Genomic DNA, 25,055 nt, shown 5'->3' with positions numbered 1-25,055 from the left:
TGCCCCACCCTACCTGAGGGCTTGGGTTTACCAGCTCACTACTGCTCTATCCTCCTGGCGGGTTGGAGCCTTGGAAATTGCTAACTTCCCCTGTTGACAAACTGTAGTTCTATGACTGTGTAGCAAAGGAGCCTGGCCTCCCTCGGAGATTGACAGTGACTACAAACCTACAGTCCGGAACCCATACACTTCAGGCCCAAAGGAAAAACAAAATGGCAAACACTCTTCCCTGAAGATGGATAGAATATGCACCGCACATCAGCACACAAGGATGCTCCTCATTCTGCTTCTGAATTGCACGTTCCCCCTGGCCTGCCCAGTGTATTGTAATCACAGAGATGTTTTGAAATCCATCCTATTAAAGCTGCAACACTTACCAGAAAAATGTCTCTGTGCTGTCCGCGTAGGCACCATGGCATTTGCTTTTTCAATTGGATACGTGGTTGTTGCTAACGTGGTACTCTCCATGCTGCTGTCTGCTGGCGCTATGACCCCAAAGCCAGAACTCGGGTAGCATGGCTGGTATTGGCTTTGGCCGAGAATTGTGTACGTAGGATATTCCTTTTAAGAGAAAATCAAATAAGGAAAACGGTGTTCCTCAGAAAACACTGAAAAACAAAAGGGCTACTGGGCAAGAATGCCTTCAGGACAGAGAAGTGCCAGCAAAAGCACAGGCTCCCTTGCTCACTGCCCTTTGCCCTGGCGCAGTGAGAGGGATCTACAGCAGGAAGAGCTGGTCCACAAGCAGGAAGGAGAAGAAAGAAGCATCCTAAGTGGACAGCACAGAATCACCCACCCCAGACTTATGGAGGAAGAAGCAACAGTGCTGTCTGCTAATGAAAGCTTTCTAAATTCCAGCTACATCAGAAAGTTTCTCTCTCTCTGCTCACCTGTTGTCAGACTATTTGAATGCACCCCTTCCCCTCTCCCTACTGAGGGAGGGCGAGAAAGATTTGAAAAGCTGTCTGACTATATTCTGTGCTACACTAGAAAGGTAGGTCAGCATAACTACGTCAATCAGACGTGTAAAAAACCCACACTCCTCAGCAGCATACTTAAGCTGACCCAAGTGCCTGTGTAAACAGAACTGGGTCGACAGAAGAATTCTCCCATGGACCTAGCTATCGCCTCTGGGGAGGTGGATTACTTGCACTGACAGGAGACCCCCTCCCGTCGGCGCAGGCAGTGTCTACGCTGAAGGACTCCAGTGGCACAGCTGTATTGTTGTAGCATTTTAAGTGTAGCTAATCAGAGTTATGCTTCTTATACCTCTGTAGTGCCTGCCACACCAGGATCTCAAATGGTTGTTGAAGCCTCTCTCCTCTCTAAACTGACAGGTAGGGAAACTGAGGTACAGGGAGGTGAAGTGACTTGCTCAAGGTCCCAAAGGAAAACTGTGGCAGTCAGGAGTAGACTAACTTTGGTGACTCCCAGTCCTATGCTTTAACTACAAGACCAATTCTCCACACACAGTGAACTTGCTCTCTCTAAATTCAGGGCCCAAACATTAGAATTTACTTCACACCCCCACCAGGTTTCCCCATTGGCAAGAAAATGCTGCAGTCAGCAAGTTCTGGGGACAGTTGAAAGTGATTACAAATATTTAGCCTTAAAACACTCAGGTACTTTCAAAAAATGAATGAACAGTTGCACTCCAGTTCCAATTACCATGACCTCAGAAAATTCTAAAACAAAAGCTATACGAGATGTGCCTTAGAGAAGAAAAGCTAGCAAGAAATGTTACCTGGTGCGAGATGCTGGCTACTGCTGGTGCTGAAATATTGACAACAGTCGAGGACGTGGAGACTGGGCTGGCATTGGTAGTTGCTGCAGTAAAAATCAAGAAATGACCATATGTTACTATATTAACATAAAAGGGAGAAGACGACCTGTCATAACTCTGAAGTAGTCGCATTTCTAGCCCCAACTATACTCTAAGAGCTTAAGCAGGGTTTGCCAGGATAATGGGGATGGAGTTTAACATTTTCAAACTATGCTTTCAAATTGTGTTGTAAAACACTTTTCAGAAAGCTTTGCCTCCTCCATTCCTGCCATGCAAACAGTAAATTAGTTTAGTGTGAAGTATTTTTATATTCATTTGTATTTCAAGTTTTGGGAAGACAAAGACCAGAACACAAGATGTTTTTGTATATATTTATGTTACAATAGATAAAAACACATAAATCAGTAACAGTAAGATCTGAATAGCATTTAAATCAGTTCTGATAAAAAATTTTATCCAACATTGTGGATGAGGCCTTAAAATATTTGATCCCACTGAATTCAACAACTTCAGGAAGTACTAAAAACCATTTGAATCATTACATAAAAAGCTACTTCATACTGAGAAACTGTGATATTTAACCTTTGAAATCTGTGTGAAATTACAAATTTTTTCTTAACAAGGTCCTGTGAGATAATTGTCAATAGCAGCTCTGTGAGACAGACAATGAACTTACAAAGACAGATTTACTGGCATGGCTGTTTTGAGATGCTTCAGATTCCTAAGGATTCCTCATAGCAACCAGGGTCGATAGAAGTGTTGCATTTTCAGTAAATATTAGTTCACCTGAATCCCTGGAGGCCCTCTTTGTACCTCCCTTTGGGGACAGATGTAAATCAGCCGCCTCTGTGGTTTTCAAGAAGCAAAACAGTCAGATTAGACTGCGTCCCCCTTTGGATCTCAGGGGGCCCCAAAAACTAATGAAGGAAAATGACAAGCCCAGTGAAATCTGAGTGTACATGCTAGGTGCAATCAGAGAATGCCATTATGCTTTCCCACGCTCCATCAAAACAAAGGTTCACTGTAGTATGGTCTGTAAAGAGATCTTTGTGGAAATTACACGGTATCACCCATCTTATTTCCTGCTATAAAAAAATCATTATTTTCTGCAGATACCACCTGTGGAGGAAACTCAGCAAGAGACTGAAAAACAACACAGACTTGTCAAGGGTTTGGTATTTTCCACCCTTGACGGTGGCAGCGGTAGGGGAGAGCTCACACCAGGTCCCTCCTAGTCATTGTGTGCCGCTCCCAGCTGAGTCCAGATGCTGCTCTTTTGAAGCGTCCGGACAGTTCTTTCAACTTAGCAGAAGGTGAAGCTCCCAGAAAGAAAAACTGATCTAAGATGTGCCTCAGAGAAAAATGAAAACCTGGGTGCAAGAGAAAAATACCCAAGAAGGGTAACCTTCCATCTGAGAGGTGAGTGAGAATCCTTCCCGATGGCATCTACAGAAAAGCACAACTACAGTGAAGTAAATTCTCTCTTCTCTAAAGACATCATTGGTGCAGGAGTCCCACCCAGAAGAGGAAACCCCAAAAGAAAAAGGCTTTGGGTACACAGAGGTCTGGTCTACACTGCCACTGGTGGTCAACGGGAGATACGCAAGCTACGTAATGTACCTCCTGTCAACATACTTACGCTGACATGCCATGGTGTCTTCATGCATCGATGGGAGATGCCCCCGTCAACCAGACTCACTCCTTTTGGGGAGGTGGATTACCGGTGTTGACCGGAGGGGGCCACCTGGGATTGACTGAGAGCAGGTCTACATGACTGTATCGATTGCCGCTGAGCATGCAGTGTAGACATACCCTTAGAGGAGGCCTTTCCTAGAACAGCTCACAATGTGCAGCTGTCTGGAAAACTCCTCACCAATCCAGAAGCAGAACTCTGCAGTGAAGCCGGAGGGAACGAATCCTCCAGAAGCCTCAAAGGGATTTCATCACTGTTCTTGGGGTTACTGTGCAGACAGAAGCCTTAACAAGGAAGAGAAGAGATGGGGAGCAACTGCAGACGGTGGCATGTTCTTGAAGAAATAGAACCTACTATTTATAAGTGAAGCCCACTCAGGTCGAATCTCTCAATGGCTGAGGACAATGATGGTTTGTCATGTCAGGGTTTCCTGGCATGACAGAAATGCATTTTGTATTAGTGCTAGCAAACCCGAGAAATAAGTGAGATGGGAAACACCTGTTAGATCACCTAGTGCCCTGCTCCCTCACTGGCAGTGCCAATGGCCCCATGCGGAATCCATTAAGACCTACAGAAACTCCTTCAAAAAGTCTGTGGGGAGGAAAATCAGAGACTGGGAGCAGGAATCCAAGTCTGGAACTGGGAGGAGCACGAGAGCCTGTGGAGTGGGGGAGCTGGTCAGGACGCCAGGCAAGCAGGACAGCTGTAGGATCCTCTGAGGAAACCCACAAAGCTTGAGCTCTGAAGGGCTACAGAAGTCACTAGAGCCGAGGTGAGGTGGAGTCCATTTGCCGGTGCTGGGGCTGCCTCCCCACTGTTCACGGGTACACAGTGTGGCACATGGTAAATCCCAAAGCATTGTCATCACGGTGAACCCTTCGGAACAGATTTGTAACATGGAGAGACCAGGATTCTCCATCTTTATCCTGAGTCCAATAACGTCCCCTTCACTGCCCCTTCTGAGATCAAAGAAGTGTCTCAGACTTGAGCAAGGAATTGTCCAATGGCTACAGGTCACACACATACTTTTTGAAGTTGAAATAAAGATTATTGAGGATTTAGAGGGGAGGCCAAGATCAGGCTTACAATGGACAGCAAATCTGAGCCTTAACCATAGACAGGAGGCTACTGCACCATTAAAATGGATCAAAGAAACTATAGAAAGAATAGCTCCTTGTAATGGCGCCCCTTCTATTTACACAGTACAATGTACCAGGTCCTGAACAGGGCTATACTCAGCTGTGTCAGCAATGCTCTTTCAGCAGCCACGTGCCACAGTAGCCTAATCCCTTACACAGCTTACCCTGAGGGCTAACAACTTTTCTGTGTGAAAGTGCCACAAATACAGCAACATCATTCTGCCACAGTGATGTGCCAAAAGAAACTATCCCAAGGTCCCATTTTAACGGAGTTGCAAACAGAGGTTTGTGTCTTGCTTTTGTCAGTGCCCCTCACCCCCAAACCGTTTTCTTTACTTCTCCTTCCTGTTTCCAGATTGCTTCTTCAGACCTTGTGTCTTCACTTCCCCCTAACTGTTCTGTTCACCCAGACTGCTCTGCTCCCACCATTCTCAAATGCCCTACCCTGCTCTGCTTCACATGCCAGTAACAGGCAGCAGAGCAGGGAAGTGAAATTGACAAATTCTGTTAAGTTGGCTCCTACATGGAGTGGAACAGTGGGGGAGCCAAGGAGCAGCTGTTCCTTCCACACCTGATCAGAGTGGTTCATGCTCCCTCCGGCATGATGATGGGAGCTGCAGGTTCCTAGGTTAGCTCTAAGGGATACACAATAGCAAAATTAGCGCAAAGAAAATCCTCCGCTTTTTAGCTTCAAGGGGAGCTTTTATGTTCATCTGAGTACACTACCCAAGTTTGCAAAGTCAGTTAAGTGCACTTGGGCGTTCAACAAAGTCTCTAGCCATGGTATTACTTGGGTAGAAGTCTGCAGACCTAAACATGCAAAACCTGGACTAAAATACATATCAACTGGGCCAATAATACAGCATATCTGCATATCACTGAATACATGTTTCCTGTGAGTTCAGTCTGGTTTTTAGGGTTTGTTTTAAAGAGCATTTATTTTAAATAATTATGCTTAAGTAACATCTAGACTGTAGCTGCCTCTGGTCTCCCTTAGCCCCTTGACTCTGAAGTCATGAAACAACTGATGTGCTTTCCTAGTCCTCCAACTCTGCCCTTGAGCTTTTCCAGCTTGGATTCTGCTCTTTCCACTACATTAACTGCCTCCCCAAGATCACTATTACCGGCTTTCTTATAGCTACATCTATGGGGATCTCCCTTACCCGTATCCTTGCTTTCTGTCATCTTTGACACAGCCCATCAAGCTGTCCTCCACTCTCATCTCTTCTGTGTGTCTGAGATCTCCCGGCTCTCCTCTTACCTCGCTAACTGCATCTTATTCTGCAGCACATCCTTTAATAGGGGAAAAGAAGCTCTTTCTTGGTGTCCCAGATGGTTCTCTTCTCAGTATCCACCTCTTCTCCTCTCTCAGTGACCGTAACTTCTTGAATACTTTCAACTACCACCTCTACGGTGTAGTTACCAAATCTACCACATTCACTCCAAAAACTAAACTGATCTTTCCTCCTAATCCCACCCCGCTCACCCCCCGTCCTTCTCCATCTACTCTACTTCTTCCTCCCTTTCTTCCAAGCTCATAATCTAAGGGCTCCCTCCTCCTCCCAGCATCCAGTGCCTTGCTAATGTCTATAGTTTTTCTTCCTAATATCCCCCAAACCCACCCTCCCTTCACCGTCCCCAAAGCAAAGACCCTTCTCATTTTTCCCTTTAACCTTCTCCTGCTGCTAAAACTGCACCTCCCCCACTCAGGCCACATCAGCCCTTTCTTTGAAACTGCATCTCATTCAGACTTTCTGTTCTCATCAACAAGTCCTACATAACCTTGTCCCTGGCTACATCTAGAGGGGCCACTCACACACCCCAAGAACACCAGACATTCTAGTACTTCCGGGCACGGTGTGGGCCCACCCCCACCAGCATGACCTTCCACGCACCATGCCACGACAGACGCCATTTTGAAAAGCACACTGCCCCATCCCCATTCGGCGCGACCTTGCATGTACTATTGTGGAAGGTCATGCCAGTGGGCAAGGGGCTCTTCAAAATGGCATCCTCCATCTGATCCTGGACAAAACCTCATCTCAGTTTGGTCTCAGTAACGGACAGGGACAAACCTTAGAAAAGCAAACTGTCTGGCTTAAAACCAAATGGACAGCCTGCCTAGCTACATCCCAACTCACTCCTCACTCCCTTCCGTCCTCTTGCCATCCTGTGTCTCCTTTTCCCCGCTCTGTCTCTGCACTGTTTTATCATGCTGCCCCAAATCCAGAACATTCTCCCTGTCCTCATTAAGCTCCTTCTGTATCTTCAACCTTACCTCTTAGTCTCCTCCTCCTCCCCCAGCTCCCTTCCCTCTCAGTCACCATGGATGACGTCACCATCCTTCCTGTCAGTCAGGCCTGTAGCTAGAGGTTATTTCCAACACAGCACTCTTTCTAGATACTCACAACCAGGATCTGTCTAAAGCCTGCCAATTTTTCCTGCATAATATCCTTTTCTCTCCATCCACCACTCTCCTCCAGATTCTCATCACCTCCTGTCTTGACTATCGGACCCTCCTCCTGGACAAATCCCATCTTGCCCCATTTGTATCCCTTCGAAGCACTGCTGCAGAGATCATTTTCCTAGCCCATGGCTTCGAGCATGTCAGCCCTTTCTTTGCATCCCTCCACTAGTTCCCCCTTCTCCACTGCATCAAAGAAAAAACTACTGTCTTCACTTTCAAGGCTCTTCAAGTCTTATCCCCACCCATCTATTCTCTCTCATGCGATGGTGACTCCCACCTTTGCTCTGCCCACAATGCCACCCTTCAGCGCCCACTTGTTAACCTTTTAAACACGCCTTTGTGTTGCCTCCCTGGCTGCCCCTCACGCTTGGGAGGAGCTCCTGTAACCTCCCACAAAGCCACCTCATTATCCTCCTTCAGATCCCTCCTGAAAACTCACCTTTGCTGTGATGCTGACACCACTGCCCGTCACAGTGAGCCGTACTGTCTGTTTCTTAGTGCTCCCCCATCTGTCTGTTCTATCCTCCCCTCATCTTCTCTGGGACTTCAATTGTAAGGTTTTGGGGGCAGAGACTGTCTTTTTGTTACACATGTACCATGCCTACCACAATGGGGTCATAGTCAGGGACTAAGGTGCCAAGATGCGACTGCAAAACAAATAAATAAATAAATAAATGCTCCTTCCTTCTCCTCACTATTAATCCCCACTTCTCTTCCTCTTGAATTGCTGTCCCATATCTTATCTTGTCTTTCTGTCTCGTGGGATAAGAGAGGGAGAGAGGAAAGGAACAGCTCTTTCTGAGCTTGCTGAACTCTCTCTGTAAAATGTCACTATTTTATGAGAGATAACAGTGACAATGTGAAAAAGCTGGACAATTCAACTAAAGGCTGAGGCATTCCAGAAAGCACAATTATGCTCTGAAAGGTGACTTTATTCACATGAAACATGGGGCTCCAGATTTATATTCTCACTTCAGATCATGTGTGTACAGTTTATAAGTGAAGAGCCTCAAACTCTTCCAAGGAGCTGGGTCAAGCTGGATTCCTTCTACCTCTCACATCACCTCTAGTGTTTCTGTATTTTGCAATTGCAGCTTAGCAGGCAATTCTAGTGATGGTGCATTAGGCAGAGCAGCATCCAGCAAACTCTTCTTATCTTATTTTAGTGGCAATTTCTAAAGGCGTGAAAATGTAATTTTGTCAGCAAAGGTACCCACAGAGCAGCTTCACTGAAAAGGTGCTATTTCTAGACAGCCACTTTGCCAATTTTAAATCACTATTATGGGAAATGAGTGAAGCATAAATGCATCCTTGGGCCTTTCGTGCTCACAATGGAGTGAGCTGCGAAAGCATCAGCCTTAATGATGCACTTCATCAGTTGTACAATTTAAGTCATGTCAAAGCCTAGTTATCACACTTAGTTGCACACGAGAGAAACACTAGCACTTCTTAAAATTCCTTTGTGAAAACACATTTCTGGGAGGTTCTCAAAAATCTGTGCATTTGTCAAAGGATGAATTTTCACCAAAAAAATACCCCAACACATTTTCAACAATAAAATGGCAAAAATCCAGCGTGAAACAAGTAATTTTGCACACATTTGCCGCAGGTGACCATTCATTACTTTTTCAGCTAAGCAGCACTTCTTTGGCCTCCGCAGCTTGCTTTCTGGAGTGGTGCAATGCAGTGAAAAATTCAGGATGAAATGCAGATTTTTACTTCCCAATATTAAAATGTGAGTCCTTGGCAGGCGGCATAGTTGTATCCAGTTCCAGGGTCTACAGCTTCACTTTCCAGCTGACCCACCAAGCCTCGTATAGCGAAGCAAGCCACACACACTGTTCCCCAGTGCAGACATCTCTGTTCCCTAGCTGGCCCACAGAAAAGAATACCCTTTGCCTCAAGAAGCAACACATGTATCTCAGTGTAACTCATGCCCAGCACTGCTGAGAAACAGCTGGAGTTGCGAGAGCATTCTGCGGACTGGCATGCAAGTGGCCAACATTCAGTCTCCCCTTTCCCACCCACCCCCCTTTGCTTGTTATCTTTTTAGGATTCATTAGCACAGCAGAAGCTGGCTGGGTGCAGGCAGAACTCTCTATACAGTGTACACACACACTCCCCCACTACAAGAGGAAAATATGGCTTGCAAGACAGAGAAACATGCACAAACCAAGAGCAAACATGCTGTCCTCTATGTGTGTGTCTGGACCCGATTAGGTGGAGAGAGATGTAGATAAAAACCATGCCAAGTTACCTTGAATAGGATAAGAATAATGTGCTGGGCAGGGCTGGCTTGTGGTTAACCCTGTAGTGCAGGTAAGAACATTGTGCTGACTTGGAGATGGAGTCTGAATTAAACCACTTTCGGGTTTCATACCTGGCCACAGTGCACCTGAATCAGATAAATTGGACCAGTTACAAACGAATATGTTGGGACCAAAGATCACGCTTGCTACGCGAGAGCAGCCTGATTGTCAGTCATTTGCTTCTGTAACAAGCAAAATCACTTATAAAAAACAATATCGCTTTTATTTTGCAACAGCCAATTCCTGATTCTCAGGCTGGATACAGATTTGAGTTGCTGAGCTAAAGCTGGCTGAAAAAAACCCAGAAAGACCAACAATAGAAGCTACCGCAATGCTGGCAGCCAGGAACCGCTCGCAACTCTCCAGGACTTGGGCTGCTACATAGCATTCTTGGTAGCCCAGACTGCTACACAGTGAGATAATGATCCAATGCCCATTTAGTCCATCCATGAGCTTCAATGGACATCGAGTAGCTCTTACAGCACTGAAAGGACATTCAACTTCCTATCTAGTACTTTAAAAAAAATGTTTTTTTTATTAAAAGTTACATCAGATCCTACCCCAGCCCCTGAATCTCCTGCCAATTCTTGTGGCTTTATATTTGACTATTTAAAAAAAAATTCTTTCCCCTGTTTCTGTGCAAAAAAACCACACAACGGGGGGAAATGACTGACTGCCTCCAAGGCAAACAGTGAAATGGCCTGTACAGGCAGGGCTCACAAACGTTCACAGTAAACAAACTGCAGACAGGAAAATAAGCTTTTCCTCAAACCTCTTACAATTCCAATGATCTTAAGCAGTGCCGGTAACAACAGGGGCGCACACACAGCAGTGTGACTTCTCAGTCAATGTGTCCCTTCACGACTGCCCACTGCACTCAGGTTGGAACTGAGTTAGCAAGAACAGCATCTCAACAAGGCAACGTTGTCTGGAGAAGGGTCTGCAGACCTCTTCAAACTCCTGAGTTTAGCTGTTTTCTGAACTAACTCCAGCATCACCAACTCCGGCAATGTCTCCACAATGAACGGGATTTCGCTGGGACTGGCACCCACCTGGCGATGATGGAAGAAGCTCCAACCTGCTAGTGAATTTTAGCCCTGCCTGGGAAGGGGAACTCTTTCTGATTGGCTGCCTTCCCCACCTGCCTGCCTCCTGGGGAAACACAGCCAATCAGAGCTCCTGCAGGAAGCAAGCAGGGCTCTGCCCTCCACCCCTCAGGAACTAACACCATTCTCACAGGAGGAGGGGAGGAGAAAGCAGAAAGAGCCCAGCAGCTCAGGGCAGTGTAGCCAAGGGCTAGCAGTCCAGCCAGAACATCTCCCCACCTGGACGGCAGTAACCAGCCAATTCCCCCTCCCAGGCCAGGGAAAGCAATGAGTACCTGGAGCTAGCAACCCTCCATCCAGGTCAGAAGAAGAACCTCAAGGAGCCACCAGTTAGCTGGACACCAGTCCAGGGAGATGCCAGACCAGCCAGGAGCACAGCAATTCCCAGGTTCCTAAAGCTCATTCCATACCATACCTTGATCAGACATAAGTTTTCTAATCAGGACCTTTGCTATCTTGTATGTAAATAAAGCAATGTATTGCCAAATATGCAAATTAGGCCATTATTCTATTTGCAAAAGATCTCCAGACTTTTGACTCTTCAGCCTTAACTTGTATGGTTCTGTATCACTGTTTATTTATAACCATTCATCCCTTTGTACGCTGGCCAGTGAACCCACACTAGTTTCCTGCTAGCAAGAACTTTGTTTAGACATGGTTTTGCTAACAAGGTACAGCTCAACATAAACAGTCTCTATGCTCAAGGGATGGTTTATATGTGGGTCTTGGAGCCTGGCACTTAACTATGCATCTAGACACTCTTACAAACATCTATTTAATCACTAGTTTGTTCCTTTAGAGCTATTACGGTTGGTTGCAGAACTCTGGATTTAAGTACCTTTCAAAAAGACTGATTAGAATCCTGAAACCACTTCTGAATCAGGTACCAAATATGTGACACCGATGAGCACAACATACACAAAACACACATGGGTTATGGCACACATACTCAAACACTTGCATGTAGCAAATGCATAATGGAAATTCACTTGCAACAGAGAAAGCTTTTGTAAAATTGTTTAAATATCTTGAATATTTTATGTCCTCAGACTATAAGTGACTGGACTAAACTGTGGACTAATTTTTGCTATATTCTTGTACTTATCTCCAAATCCCACAGTAGCCATATTTCAAAGTCAAAATAAAACTGCTGACTGCTGCCAGGTCAGATCTCAATGTACGTGCAAGTCTTACACATTGCTGACATTTATTTCAGTTGCGCCTCCAACTAGCTTGGTATTAGAAATTACAGGATGTGCTGTGACTGGATTTTATTCTTCCACGATGAATGACAATTGTAAAAAAAAGACAAGGTGAAGTCAAGCACAAAAACCACAGCTAAAAGACACGGTCAACCTGAAAAATCACATTCGCAGCTTAAAGCCTTATGCCTACTATTGTTATAATGCCTAGGGATCACTAAAATTGAAAGAGTAAAGAACAGTACATCTATTACTTGTTTGTATGCACTTGGCAGTACTTTGTGTACATAAGGTCAATTTTACTCTTGGTGGTGCATGTCATTCCTTATTCTCTGGAAGAGGGTATTTACCACTAGTAGTGGCAGCAAAGCTGAAACTGAAGAGGTAGCAGGAGTACACAGAGAGAGCAGAATGGGTGAAGGGTGTGACCCTTTCAAACACAGCAGGAGGACAGAAAACTTTTTTAAAGGAATTCTAAAAAAATCAAGATACACTTTTTAAAGGGTGCTCGATTAGATGTTTAACAATGTTATTATTGTAAAGTTAAAATCAGAGTAAGGAAATACAAAACTTCAGGTTCCTTCAGCAAAGTTAACCTAGCCACACTGTACATCCTGTGGCATATTAAATAGCAATATATTAAATTATATGTTAAATAAACACAGAGAACAGTAATACTGCACAAGGGCCAAGTGGCTGAGATAGAACTGCCAAAGAGATTCTTCATTTTCTGACAACCGCTTCCCCATTGTAACTGGGAAATCTTACAAGTGGGATTACTTTTGTTAGTTTGTTTGCCTTTAATTTCCAAGTTTTACTTAGAAGTAAAAGGAGGAGGACAACAGAGGAAAGCAAAAGAATCTCATTTGGCTGGCTCAAAGGCAGCAATCAACCTCTAGGCATTTCCTTTATTTTTTTTAAAACATCCTTCCTGTGTCAAAACTGGTGCACAGAGCAGAAACCAGCCTCTTCCATTCCTCTCTGTCATTTGCTGCTGCTTCCATTTGTTCTGTGGTGTTGAGATCAACTATTCTGTCCTCCCTGCTAAGGGTTCTTCTTGAGGTTTCTCTTTCACACCCTCATTTCCTCACAGCAGTTGACAGCTTCACGTGGCAATTTGTGTATTGGAGTATATGCCCAAAATAGGTCCAGCACTTCCTTCTGTTCTGGTGGAAACGAGCTGCTGGCTGTTGATTTCTCAGGTTTTTTAGCTGGCAATAAAGTCGTTCCAACCAGTGCCTAGAATCTGTCATAGGTATTTATTTTTGAAGGCGCCTAATTTTCTGTCTAATGTTTTAGTAGACCTCCACTTCTCACAGGCACATGTTAACACCAAGATTATGTTTGAATTGAAAACTCTCGGTTTTGTTCTGGAGATGTATATATTTGATTTCCATACGTCGCTGAGTTTAGTAAATGCTGTGGATGCCTTTCCTATCCTTGATGTTATCGCCTTCTTGAGGTCTCCATTGGTTAAAATGGTGCTGCCCAGGTAGATTAACTGATCTACTTTCTTGATATTTTTGCCTTCTAATGTGATATTAATGGATGATGTCTGGATTTCAAGGATGTTTGTTTTAGCAGAACTAATTTTGAGCCCCACTTGGTCTGCTATTCTTGCCAAGTTGTCTGTCTCTATTTGTAATTTTTTAGAGGTATTGTGCACAACATCATTGAAGTCCAGCTCTTCTAGGCATTCACCATCCACCCACGCTATACCGGTATTTGTGTTGCTTATACACTTCTTCATTATCCAGTCTATGGCGATGCCAAACAACAGTGGAGATAAAATGCAGCCCTATTTCACGCCACTGTCCACAATGAACCACTCTGTTGCCTGGTTGTTCACCTGTACAGACCACTTCAAATCTCTATATGTGGCCTCGATGAACTTCCTTAGTGTGGATGGAAATTGCACAGTGATGTGTGCATCCATGACAGAACCTTGACAGTTCATCTGGGTTTGAGTCATTACAGTGAAAGAAATTAGTTTTTAGAAGTAGGAAGTAGTGTATTTTTCCAATTTGATATAATTCGAAGATGACTGAACGCAACTGGCTCAAATTTGCCAAAGAAAAGCCTTCATTTTTGGGCTGAGACCAAACATGAAAAAAGGGATTGAGAAGGAAACTCTTTTTTCAGCCTTAACTACAGTGCTCACTAAGCACTACTGCTGCAAAAATACCTACCTATGTTAATGTGATATAACATATCATCTTACAAAGCCAGCCACATTATTGTTATAGACAGCAGAGCTAATGCCAAACAAACCATTGGGCTATTTTCCATACTGGGCATCTAACCTCAGATGGGATTTGTTTATTTATGAAAGTTTCAGCAAAAATGGTTTAGCTGTCCTTTAGGGGAAAATACATTGTTTTGCTCTCCTTAAAAAATGGTATAATCACTTCATTGAGAAGCTCTAGTGCCACCATGCTTTGGGGGTCAGAAATGCCTCCGAAAGCCTGCTCCAATTTAGCCAAGTTTGCACGTGTTCATTAGAGTTTTGCTAGCGTCTGGCAGTGTCATGCTCCAGTCATCTGCACTGAACATGCTCGGTCCCCTAGTTCCTACCTGTTGGCCAGACTCAGCATGTGCCATTCCCACAGAGTGACTGAGTATGCACTATCCTAGGGCTGCTATTTAATAATATGTTAATATAAAAACATCTTTCAATGCCTACCTCACATTTGGTTAAGAAGATTAAGAAATCAGGAACCTACCACGAGGCTCCTAAACCAACAGTCAGACAACTGGTCAGATTTTAAACGAAGCTGAGAATCCAGCAGCTCCTATTAAAGGCAATGGGGGCTGCAGGACTCTTAATACTTTGGGAAATCAGGCCACTTCTTCAGATGCCTAAATATAGATTTAGATTTAGTGTCTAAGTGCCATTGTTTAAAATCTTGGTCTAAACACTTTCACACAAAAATCCCACACTTTCAGGATAATCAACGAAACATGTGTAGGAAGACAAGAGAACATACAGAGCAATACAACTTCAGCACATATTCTCCATCTTCACAGTACAATGAATTCTCAGTGCACAGGTCATCTATGGTAGCAAGTGAAAGAACCTCTAAGCAAGTGCTCAGATTCACAGAAAACTCTATGTGAAGCTGAACCAACGTACCGAAATCACAGACCAGACACTGAGAGAGGCAGACACACATGCACTCATGACCATAGTATGGGAAGTCTGCAGAGGTAGGCATTCTTGTTTCATTAGTGAACAGCATGTTCATGAATAGCACATGCGAGTGAAGACTTAGCTATAAAGAGAGCAGCAGCACCGTTTCTCTGTGTTAACCCCCCTGCACATGGAAGGAAGCGCCCCTATAGGTGAAATGGGAATTCAGTCTCCAACACCTACACAGATCCCAGGATCTACCAAGATGGACACCAATGGGGCCAAATGCAATGTAAGTTCTTATCCACTAGTAACTATGCTGACATCACCAATTCAGTTGACCTCTTTCCATGAATGTCCCCAAAATGGTAATGAATCTTGGTCATTAATGACACAGACTGGGTTGGAAGGGCTGAAGCAGCAGGTCCTCAAAGTCACTCAATTCTCCCATTCTTCAAAGAGCCAGAATTTCTAACAGATGTCCCCCCACCCAACACACACACACTCTCTCTCAAAGACTCCTACTTCTATAGCTTTCATCCCGCTAGTGTCATGAGTCTGTCACAGGAGGTTTGTAAGAACAAGTTAGACACACACTTGTCAGGGATAGTCTAGGTAATACTTACTCCTGCCTGAGCATAGGGGGCTGGACTAGATGACCTATCTCAGGCCTGGTCTACATTGACAATGGAGGTCGACGGAATGTGGCTTATGTCGATCACCTAAAGTATGCATCTCCACTGGTATGTCAGTTCTGCTGATCTAAATTGCGGTAAAACTTGACTTAATAAAACCACCTCCGCGAGTGGCATAGCACTAAAGTCAAATTTTATGGGTTGAACGAGCATCAATGTAAGCAGAGCGCAACGTAAATCGACGTCATTGGCCTCCAGAAGGTATCCCATAATGCTCTGTTGTGACCACTCTGGATATTTGCACTCTGCTGCACTGTGGCCAAGTAAACAGGAAATAACTCCTCCCTGCAAGCCCCAGGAAATGTCTTTCTTTGGTCAGCGTGAAGAGAGCTTTGGAGCTGAATTGCTCATGGAGACTGCACACCCCAAACGCGCTCCAGCCTGGAGTTGACCTGAGGTCTTGGATCTCATCAGCCCATGGGGTAAAAAATCTGTTCTGGCTCAGCTCCGAGCCAGCAAAAGAAATTTAGATATCTACTAGACGATATCGTGTGGTATGGTGGAGAAGGGTCACAACAGGGACGGGCAGCAGTGCCGTGTTAAAATCAAAGAGCTGAGGCAGGCATTTCAGAAAACTAGGGAGGCGAACAGTTGTTCTGGCTCATCACCAAAGGCGTGCCACTTTTATGAGAAGCTGCAAGCGATTCTCGGCAGTGATACCTCTGAAGAATCACAGTATAAGATGAATGAGGAAGACTCTGTGGATGAGGAGGAGGATTATGAGGAGAACAGGAGGCAGGAGAGTGGGGTATCCATTCTCCCAGACAGCCAGGACCTGTTCATTACCCCAGAGCAGCACAGCTGGTAACAGGACAGTGTTGCAGACTGAGATGCTGGGGAAGGCACATCTGGTGAGCGTGTGTAGCAAATTGCATTTCTGTTGTCATGTCCCTAGTCCAGCTTCTTATTTGTGGGAAAAAAGAAGTTTGTGTTTTTGTGGGGATGAGCTTCCTGGGGGTTCAGCAGAGGGTTACCCCCTAAGCACACTATTTATGTGCATAGGGATGCTCCAAGAATCCTCCGTGGATATCGCCAGGAAACTTTCACATAGGTATTCTGCAATCCTTTACAGAAGGTTTCTGGGGAGGGCAGCCTTATTTTGTCTGCCACAGTAGGGCACTTTTCCCTTCTACTCTGCTATTAAATGAGCAGGCATCGTTGCGGAACACTGCATAGCAGCATATGGTCCAGGTCTGTACCCCAGTGCTTGCAGGAAATCTTCCCTTTCCTCCTGCATTACCCTCCGGAGACTGATATCACACATGGTCACCTAGGGAAGATGGCACAAGTTTACAGGACATAACCAATATAGTCACTGCATGTTATTCCCCTGCCGTGGACAGTGTCCCTGGGCCCCTGCACTGACAATTCCTAGCCATGAGATTGTTGGCATGGGCTTTATGGGTCTGGGAACTGGTGCCTCTTTTTTTTTTCTCCAGCGACACTTCACCCAAGCTCTCCTCCAATCCCTTTTTGACCACCTCCTTTCAAACTGGTCTTTGGGATGGTAAAGGGGAGCCCAATGATCCTTCTCCTTGGTTATGTGTGGATTGGGGAATTTAGTGCTATACAGACTTCCCTGTAATGGATGCAAAGGCCCCTTACTTACCATGTCTGAAATGCCACTCCAACCTGGGCGATAGGTACAAATTGATATGCGGATCTGGCTTTGCCTTGTGAATATGAAAGGGAGTTCTATTTACATTGTAACATTTCTTTTACTCCATGGGGTCAGCTAACAATGGCAACTTTGTGCTTTGCTTGCCTTACAGTGGACATTTCGGCATTCACCCCATTTTCTACTCCCACAGAGCATCTTTCCCAGATTAGGAAGCGGGGGGAAAAAAACTCTGGATGACATGTTCAATGAACTAATGAATGCCTCCACGGCTGCTGACACAGAGCTCAGAGCCTGGAGGATGTCACTGTCAAAAAACTAGACATGGAGCACAGAAAATCAGCACAGGAGCAGGAGTGTGCAATCCAACAGGAGATGTTGCATATTATAAGGAATCAGTCTGACATGAGGAGGAGTCTGGTAGAGCTCCAGGAAGAGCAGCGGCAGGACAGACTCCCTCTGCAGCCCTGCAAAATGCTCAGCCAACAAGCTGCTTCCCTGCCTCCACCCCCAAGCGCTCTAGGAGGAGGTTTAACAGGGTGCAATATGTGTGCACTCCACGCCGATGGAGACGAGCAGAAAGAGACGATGGCCCCTTTGAGAACTAGGAATGTGTGTGATTTGCTGTCTTCACAGTCACACTTTGCACTGGCTGCCCAAGCAGGCTTATGAGAATGTTAAATAATCTTCCTTTCCGCCCCCTCATAACTGATCACCAATAAAACTTTACTCCTTTAAAAAACATTTCTCCTTATTCATGGAGAGCTTAGGGATTGCTGGCAGGGAAAAAAGGGAGCGGGCCAATGATGCAAGGGTGGGGGATGGGAACAGAAGGCACAGCACAGAGATGTATATTACTGTGGTTCATTCCAAAAACGGGTTTTCAATGCATCCCTGAGGCGCAGCGCTCCATGGTTGGCTCTTAGCATAGCACTGGAATCTGGCTGCTCCAAATTAGCGGCCAGCCTATCAGCCTCCATGACCCAACCCTGGGAGAACTTTTCACACTTTGTTTCACAAACATTATGGAGCACACAGCAGGCAGAGATAAGAGTTGGAATGTTGCATTCACTGAGGTCTAACCTAGTGAGCAAGCTGCTCCATCTTGCCTTTAAGCAGCCAAATGCACATTCCACCACCATTCTGCACTTGTTGAGCCTATTATTGAAATCCTTCTTGCTGTCCAGGTGCCCAGTGTATGCTACATTAGTCAGGGCAGCAAGGGGTAGGCAGGATCCCCTAGGATCACTATTGGCATTTCAACATCACCAATATTTATTTTTTGGTCAAGGAAAAATGTGCCTGCCTGCATCTTTTTGAACAGATCTGAGTTCCTAAAGATGTGTGTCTCATGCACCTTTCCAGACCATCCCACACTGATGTCTGTGAAACATCTCCTGTAATCCACAAGGGCCTGCAACACCATTGAGAAGTATCCCTTCCGATTTATGTACTCTGTGGCAAGGTGGTCCGGTGCTAAGATAGGGATATGCGTGCCATCTATCTCTGCCCCACCCCCCCACACACTGTTTGGGAACCCCATTGTGGCAAACCTGTACACTATTTCCTGCACATTTCCCAAGGTCACTACCCTTCTTAGCAGAAGTCTATTAATGGCCAGCACACTTGCATCACAGCAGCTCCTACAATGGATTTACCAACTTCGAATTGATTCCCAACTGACTAGTAGCAGTCTGGGGTTGCTAGCTTCCACAGAGCGATGGCCAGTCACTTCTCCACTGTCAGAGCAGGTCTCAAGCAAGTATTCATACGCTTCAGGGATGGGGACAGCTCTGCGCAAAGTTCAATGAAAGTGGCCTTTCGCATATGAAAGTTCTGCAGCCACTGATCATCATCCCACACCTTCATAACAATACAGTCCCACCAGTCAATGCTTGTTTCCCTAGACCAGAACTGGCACTCAACCGACTGAAGATGTTGCATGACAGACTATGGCTTGTAACAGAGCGGCCTCAGTAACATCACAATTTTTCGCACTGCGATTCGTCTCAGCCTTGAAAGTACTGCAGGATAAGTTGTGAGGTGTTTGTGACACTCACAATGATAACGCAGAGCTGGGTGGGCTCCATCCCTCTCCAGCAATGGCGTCCGCGCGGCACAGACTGAAGGGTTTAGAAAAATGGTGTGAAAAAGTGTTTCTCCGTTTGATTGAGACAAGAAGGGAAGGGGAAGGAGCACATTGCATCATGGGAGGACGACAACCTTCCCAAAAGGCTCTGCGTCTAGTTGCACTGTGGGATAGCTACCCATGGTGCACTGCTTTGATTGTTGACCCAAGCATGGCTAGTGGGGACGCAATACCCTGACGCAATGAGCGTGGTGTGATCATGCCCCTGAAACTTCTAAAATTCAGTGAGTGAAAATTGATTTAAAATAAATCGACTTCACTCCACAGTGTAGACATACCCTCAGTCCCTTCCAGCCCTACACATCTATGATTCTATGAAAGGGCAAATTTCGGAACACTAGTGCAGTAAAGAAGATGGACTGGAGGATTCAGACACTCATCAAATAAGAGATTAGATGAGGAGTCCTTCCTACTAAGATCAGCTTTTTTTCTTTTTAACATGTATATTTTGATCCCAAGAAGAACCATCATTCTCTCATTTCACAAATGAGATAACACAGCTTGCACCATTTCACCAGGCAGAGCTGGTAACAGAACCCAGGACTCTAATAAAACTGAGTCAAGCCTCTTCTACTCTGCCACAGTCTTTCAGAAGTAACATGGCAAATTAGATATTTCTGTAACCCCCATGAAAACATGTGGCTTCATCACCCTTCAGCAACTGAACCATATAGTACTCTGCAGCTGTGTCCATTTGAAGAGATCTTTCTTTAGCTTAGGTGATAATGGCTCATGATTTTATATCCGAAGTCCAGGGATCAGTCCCCACAGATACCCCAAGAGACACATCATTATGTTTGGCTATTTAACCAAAAATCCTGATACCCAGCATCTCACAATGCTTGTGTAGTTCACTGAAATGTGTGTATTGTGTCTCCTTGTAAGGGCTGATCCACAGAGGATAACATGTTCTTTCTCTCACCAGAGCTCCTACAGTAAAGGCCAAAATTGCCCCTCTCACTGTAAATTTGAGAGAGTTGGCAATGCTGTATCTGCCACCCACATTCAGACTCACAGACTTTATGATCAGAAGGAATCATCAGGATCATCTAGTGTGACCTTCTGCACAACACAGGCCACAGAACCTCACCCACACTCTCCTGTAATAGACCCCAAACTTCTGGCTGAGTTTCTGACGTCTACAAATCATGGTTTAAAGACTTCAAATTACAGAGAATCCACCATTTACACTAGTTTAAACATGCAAGTGACCCGTGCCCCATGCTGCAGAGGAAGATGAAAAAACCCCTAGGGTCTCTGCCAATCTGACCTTGGGTGGAAATTCCTTCCCAACCCCAAATATGGTGATCAGTTAGATCGTGAGCACGTGGGCAAGACCCACCAAGCCAATGCCGGAGAAAGAAGGGGGAGTTAAAAAATCAGAGAACAGTGCAAAAGACAGGACTGATTTTGGTGTGTCTCATTATTTTGGGGGCAATCTTACAATTTCTTGTGGTCTGACTCATGATTTTTGATCTTTTGGGATTTGCAATATTAGAATGATAAAATCCAAAGGAAAATTCAGTGGCACAATCACTCGTGACAACCAGAAATGGCTAATACAGAACTTAAATGTCAGTGAAATATAACCATCTGTTTCAGTGACTTAATACATAACATTTAACTCCATGGCTTCTGTTATCATTAGCTGAGTAATCTCAGAGATAGTGTGATAGGCAATCTACATGCAGTGAAACGTGAGGTGAGGCAACAGGTATTTTAATACTGGCCAACAAGCCTGTACTACTGTAGCAGGAAAAAGGAAAAAAATATTATACCTAGTGCAGACATATTAGATAGGGCAACACTGGAGAGGTGCTTTATCCCATTCATCTGGTATATAAATCAGAACTAAAGCTAGAGTGACCAGGCTTCCAGATAAAAATCAGGGCTGTCCTGATATTTAACCCTTTGTCCTGTACAATCAGGACTCCATTTGTCCTGATATTAAGGTAAAAATCCAGTTCCTAGCTGCTGTGGGGAGTCCCAGAGCTCCCTGTAGCCACCAGCAGTGGGGAGCTCCGGGTTCCCCAACCCCTACCATCCATTCTCATGTGTCCCGATATTTTACTGTTGCAATCTGGTCACCCTAACTGAAGCAATCAAGCAATAATTTGAGAAAACTGTGATCCTCAAGTATCAAACATCTCTGCAGCCAGCTTGCCAACCCACCAGAATTAACTGTGAGTACATCAGATTTTTTACAAGACCTATTTAACATGAAATCCCCGCCACAGAGACAATGCACTTTAATCCTGAACAGCTGTCAATTAAACACACTATTCCCCCATTTCCAACTGTTCTATTATCAAAAACCAAGCATGTGCTCTTCTGTAAGTCCTCCCCTCTACCACACTCGGGAAGTTTGCTTAAAAAGCAAAGGGAATGGGAAGAACAATTATACACATTGTTTGAACAGACAATTTAAAACTTGACAGCTTTTCTGTTGACTCCTTCTTACCGAAAGGAGGTAGTCCGTAGGTCTGGGTTGTCTGAGGGTAGATGGCATAAGGCTGAGTCTGCTGTAGTGCTTGGTACTGAGTCTGACCAGGATAAGGGGTCATTGTTTCTGACACAGGTACAGAAAGGATATGTGCATATGGCCTGTAAAAAAGAATTAAAATGTTGACATTATGCAGCTCTCATCCTGAACAAGACAATGCCTGAAAAGGCACTTTAAAAACATGCGCTAATTACACACAGAGGCACGTACTATTCAGGGAATTCAAGTGGATATTACAGCAGTTGATAGAAGCTCCTGGGCCTGATTTTCAGCCATGCCAGCACCCATATCTCCAAATGAAGTCATTGCGGGCAGTGGGTACACAGCACCTCTGGAAATCAGGATGCTTAATCATAGCTTTTAGAATTTACAGAGGAATCTAAGTGAGTTAGGTGCCAAGCACCCATCGGTTTCAGTAGGATTTGGGCACACAACTCCCTTAGAAATCCTAGCCAGCATCATTAATAACAATTAATCAAAGGGATATACAGTTACAAAAGTTTAAGGGTTAAAAAAGTAAATCTAGTTGATGAAAGTCATCCCATCAGCTTGGTGACAAAGCAAGACCTTAGGGCCTGTCCATACTACAATCTGTAAGTGTTTTAACACATTAACACACACAAGTGCAGCTTGGAAGGAAATATGGAGAATTAAGAGATCTAGAAATTATTGTGCAATGGGAGGAAATACTAAAATCTACAAATACAGAAGAAGGCTGGAGATGAAACTCAAGGTGCTGATGCCAATTTGTAAAAAAATAAAAAAGATAAAGAACAAGCAGACAACAAAGGGGCTTTGTGAAGGGCAACTCAGGGAGTTTAAAAAACTGCATGGAAGTGAGAGAAGCAGGAGGTAACTGAACAAAACTGCACAATCAATAAAGACTGCCAGTAGCACACTGAAGGGCACAGAATACACGATAGAGAAAGATAAAGGCAGAATGAGCTAAAGGTGACTATTAAGCCTAACAATATGAGTGAGGTTATTATAAAAAGCATCAGGGAACAAATAAATTAGCATGAAAGTAAGCCCATTAATAAATTAGGAGGATGAAATAGCAGTAATACCCCTTAAATGGCATACTGGATGATTTTTTCAAATCTAGTTTCACCAAGAAAAATAAAGGTGAGGTTTGGACAATTAGGAAGTAATGAAGACCTTATATTGATAAGAAGCAGGCAAGGGAGTATTTAGGACTTCTGAGAAATCCATTTCTCTACTGTTCGGATGACATGCTTCCTATGTTGTTAAGCTTACTAAACCATTATTTATGAAAAGTCATGGAGTACTGGGGAGGTACCAGAGGATCGTTGGCAGGGTGGAGAAGGTAGTATCAATCTTCAAAAAAGACAAATGATCTTAGAGATGATCAACAGGAAACTCTACATTCAACCCCTAATCAATTGGAACATAATATGAAAAGTAAACATAAACATCTAGATTGAGGTTTTCAAAGGAGCCTAAAAGGACCCCTCAGTCCCAGTGACTAGATTTGGAACACCTGGCTCCCTTTTTCAAAAGTGTCATAAACAACAGATGAAGAGAACACAGGAGATGTAACATATTTGACTATTCTCATCTCCTTTACATTTGATGCTGACAGCTCCTCTTCCAGGTATGTGAGTGTTAGATGTCATCAGTGGCTAAATAAAGAGGAGACAGTTGAAGCTAAATATTGGTGAGACAGAAGGCATGATGATGTGAAGAGGGAAATATCTGTAGGAAGTAGCAAACACCATAACTTCTTCCATCAAGGGCATCTGTTCTCCAATCATCAAAATTATATGCAGCTTAACTAGAGCCCCTAAGTGAGTTCAGGGTCCATTGTGCGAGGTGCTGTACATGTATTCAGTAAGAAACAGTTGCTGCCTTGAAGAGCTTCCAATCTTAGACCTCTGTCTTACAAACTTTCATGCAAATAGTTAATTCGACATGTGAAAACCACTGATTTCAGCGAGATTTCTCACATGGCTGAAGTCAAACAAATATGTGTTTACAAGACAGGCATAAATGGACAAGACATATGACAAGTAGCAGAAAGGAAGTAGTATCCCCATTTTACAGATGAGAACTGAGGCAAAGAGAAATTGAGTGACTTGCTCAGGGTCACATAGGAAATCTGCGACAGAGTGAGGAACTGAATCCAGGTCTTCTGAGTCCCACAAGGGCCGTCCTAGACACCTCACTGCTACCAGATATCTAGGTAACCCCAGCTGGCAAAGGTATCTTCTTTCATCTGTGGCAAATTAGATGCTAAAGGACCTGGCACTGAGACCTGTGCACTCACAACCCTCAGGCTAGATACTACAATGTACTGCCACCTGGGAATAAAGGCTTGAGATCAAAATATTCACAATGCAACAGCTTGCCTGCCCATAAACTTAAACTGCCAGGAACATATCAGCCCTGTATTCCAGACACAGCATTGTGTCCCTAAACACCCATTCAAGCTCAGAGCCCCAGTCCTCTTGTTCAAAGCCCTTAACCAAGTGGGCCTCACCTACCTCATAGACTTTTTCTTCCTCCAGAGCCCTACCATGACAATTTCACTCCTGAGGGACAACGGAACTGTCAATAACTATGGGCAAGAATTATTCAGGGTACTAAAAAGAGTAGAACTAGAAGCTACAGAATAAAATGAAGAAAAAGAACAATGACACGGAACATGAGGAGACACAGACAATAACTGTTAGATTGTCAAACAGTCTCCAAAGGGAAGTGGGGGAAGCTCTTTCACTTGGAGTATTTACGACTAGAGCAAAAGAAGCACTGGAGACTAGAGGGAACCCTTCCACACTCATATATGTTAATTAGATCATGGCTAGAATTTTCAAAAGCACCCAAGTAACATGGAGCCTAAATCCCACTGACAGTCAATGGGGCATGGGCTCCTGAGTCAGTTAAACGCTTTTGGAAATGTTATGCCTTTCCTTTCTCTCTCCCCTATATGTCTGATTTTATGCACAAAGAAATTATTTCATTTTTACTCATGTCCAGTTTGTTTATTCACTGAATACCTGGGGAATACGCCTATAACGCCCCATGTTCTCAGTCACTGCCAAGGTGTCATGCCACTTGGTAATCACCAAAAGCCGAATCCATCTCCCCCTAAAGCAGTAGCAGTCTTTCCATTGGCTCCCGAGTGCTGGATTGGGTCCCATGTGCAGCAATACCAATTTGTCATCTATAAAAACCATTCTGCAGCATTCAAAGTTCTGCTAAATGCAGATGGAGATGGTACAAGGGGAAGGTTCACATAAG

General features: G+C 44.4%; 1 protein-coding gene across 2 annotated transcripts in view; it reads right to left on the bottom strand.

The window, feature by feature from the left end:
* EYA3 (EYA transcriptional coactivator and phosphatase 3) overlaps positions 1–25,055 on the bottom strand; it is a 140,819-nt gene that overhangs the window by 37,105 nt on the left and 78,659 nt on the right. Inside the window, exons 6-9 of one of the 2 annotated variants that reach the window (XM_067530834.1) lie at positions 21,753–21,895; positions 9,340–9,477; positions 1,745–1,827; positions 378–561 (exon numbers count right to left, since the gene is read on the bottom strand). In XM_067530834.1, the coding sequence (XP_067386935.1) occupies positions 378–561; positions 1,745–1,827; positions 9,340–9,477; positions 21,753–21,895 (548 nt within the window). The remainder of the gene's footprint in view (positions 1–377; positions 562–1,744; positions 1,828–9,339; positions 9,478–21,752; positions 21,896–25,055) is intronic. The other variant, XM_067530835.1, reaches the window with a different exon arrangement.

Source organism: Emydura macquarii, unplaced genomic scaffold, assembly GCF_026122565.2.
Source record: "Emydura macquarii macquarii isolate MOO-44397 ecotype Brisbane River unplaced genomic scaffold, CSIRO-AGI_Emac_v2 contig_3113, whole genome shotgun sequence".
Taxonomy (NCBI): domain Eukaryota; kingdom Metazoa; phylum Chordata; order Testudines; family Chelidae; genus Emydura; species Emydura macquarii.
This window is presented reverse-complemented; position numbering and strand designations above follow the sequence as displayed.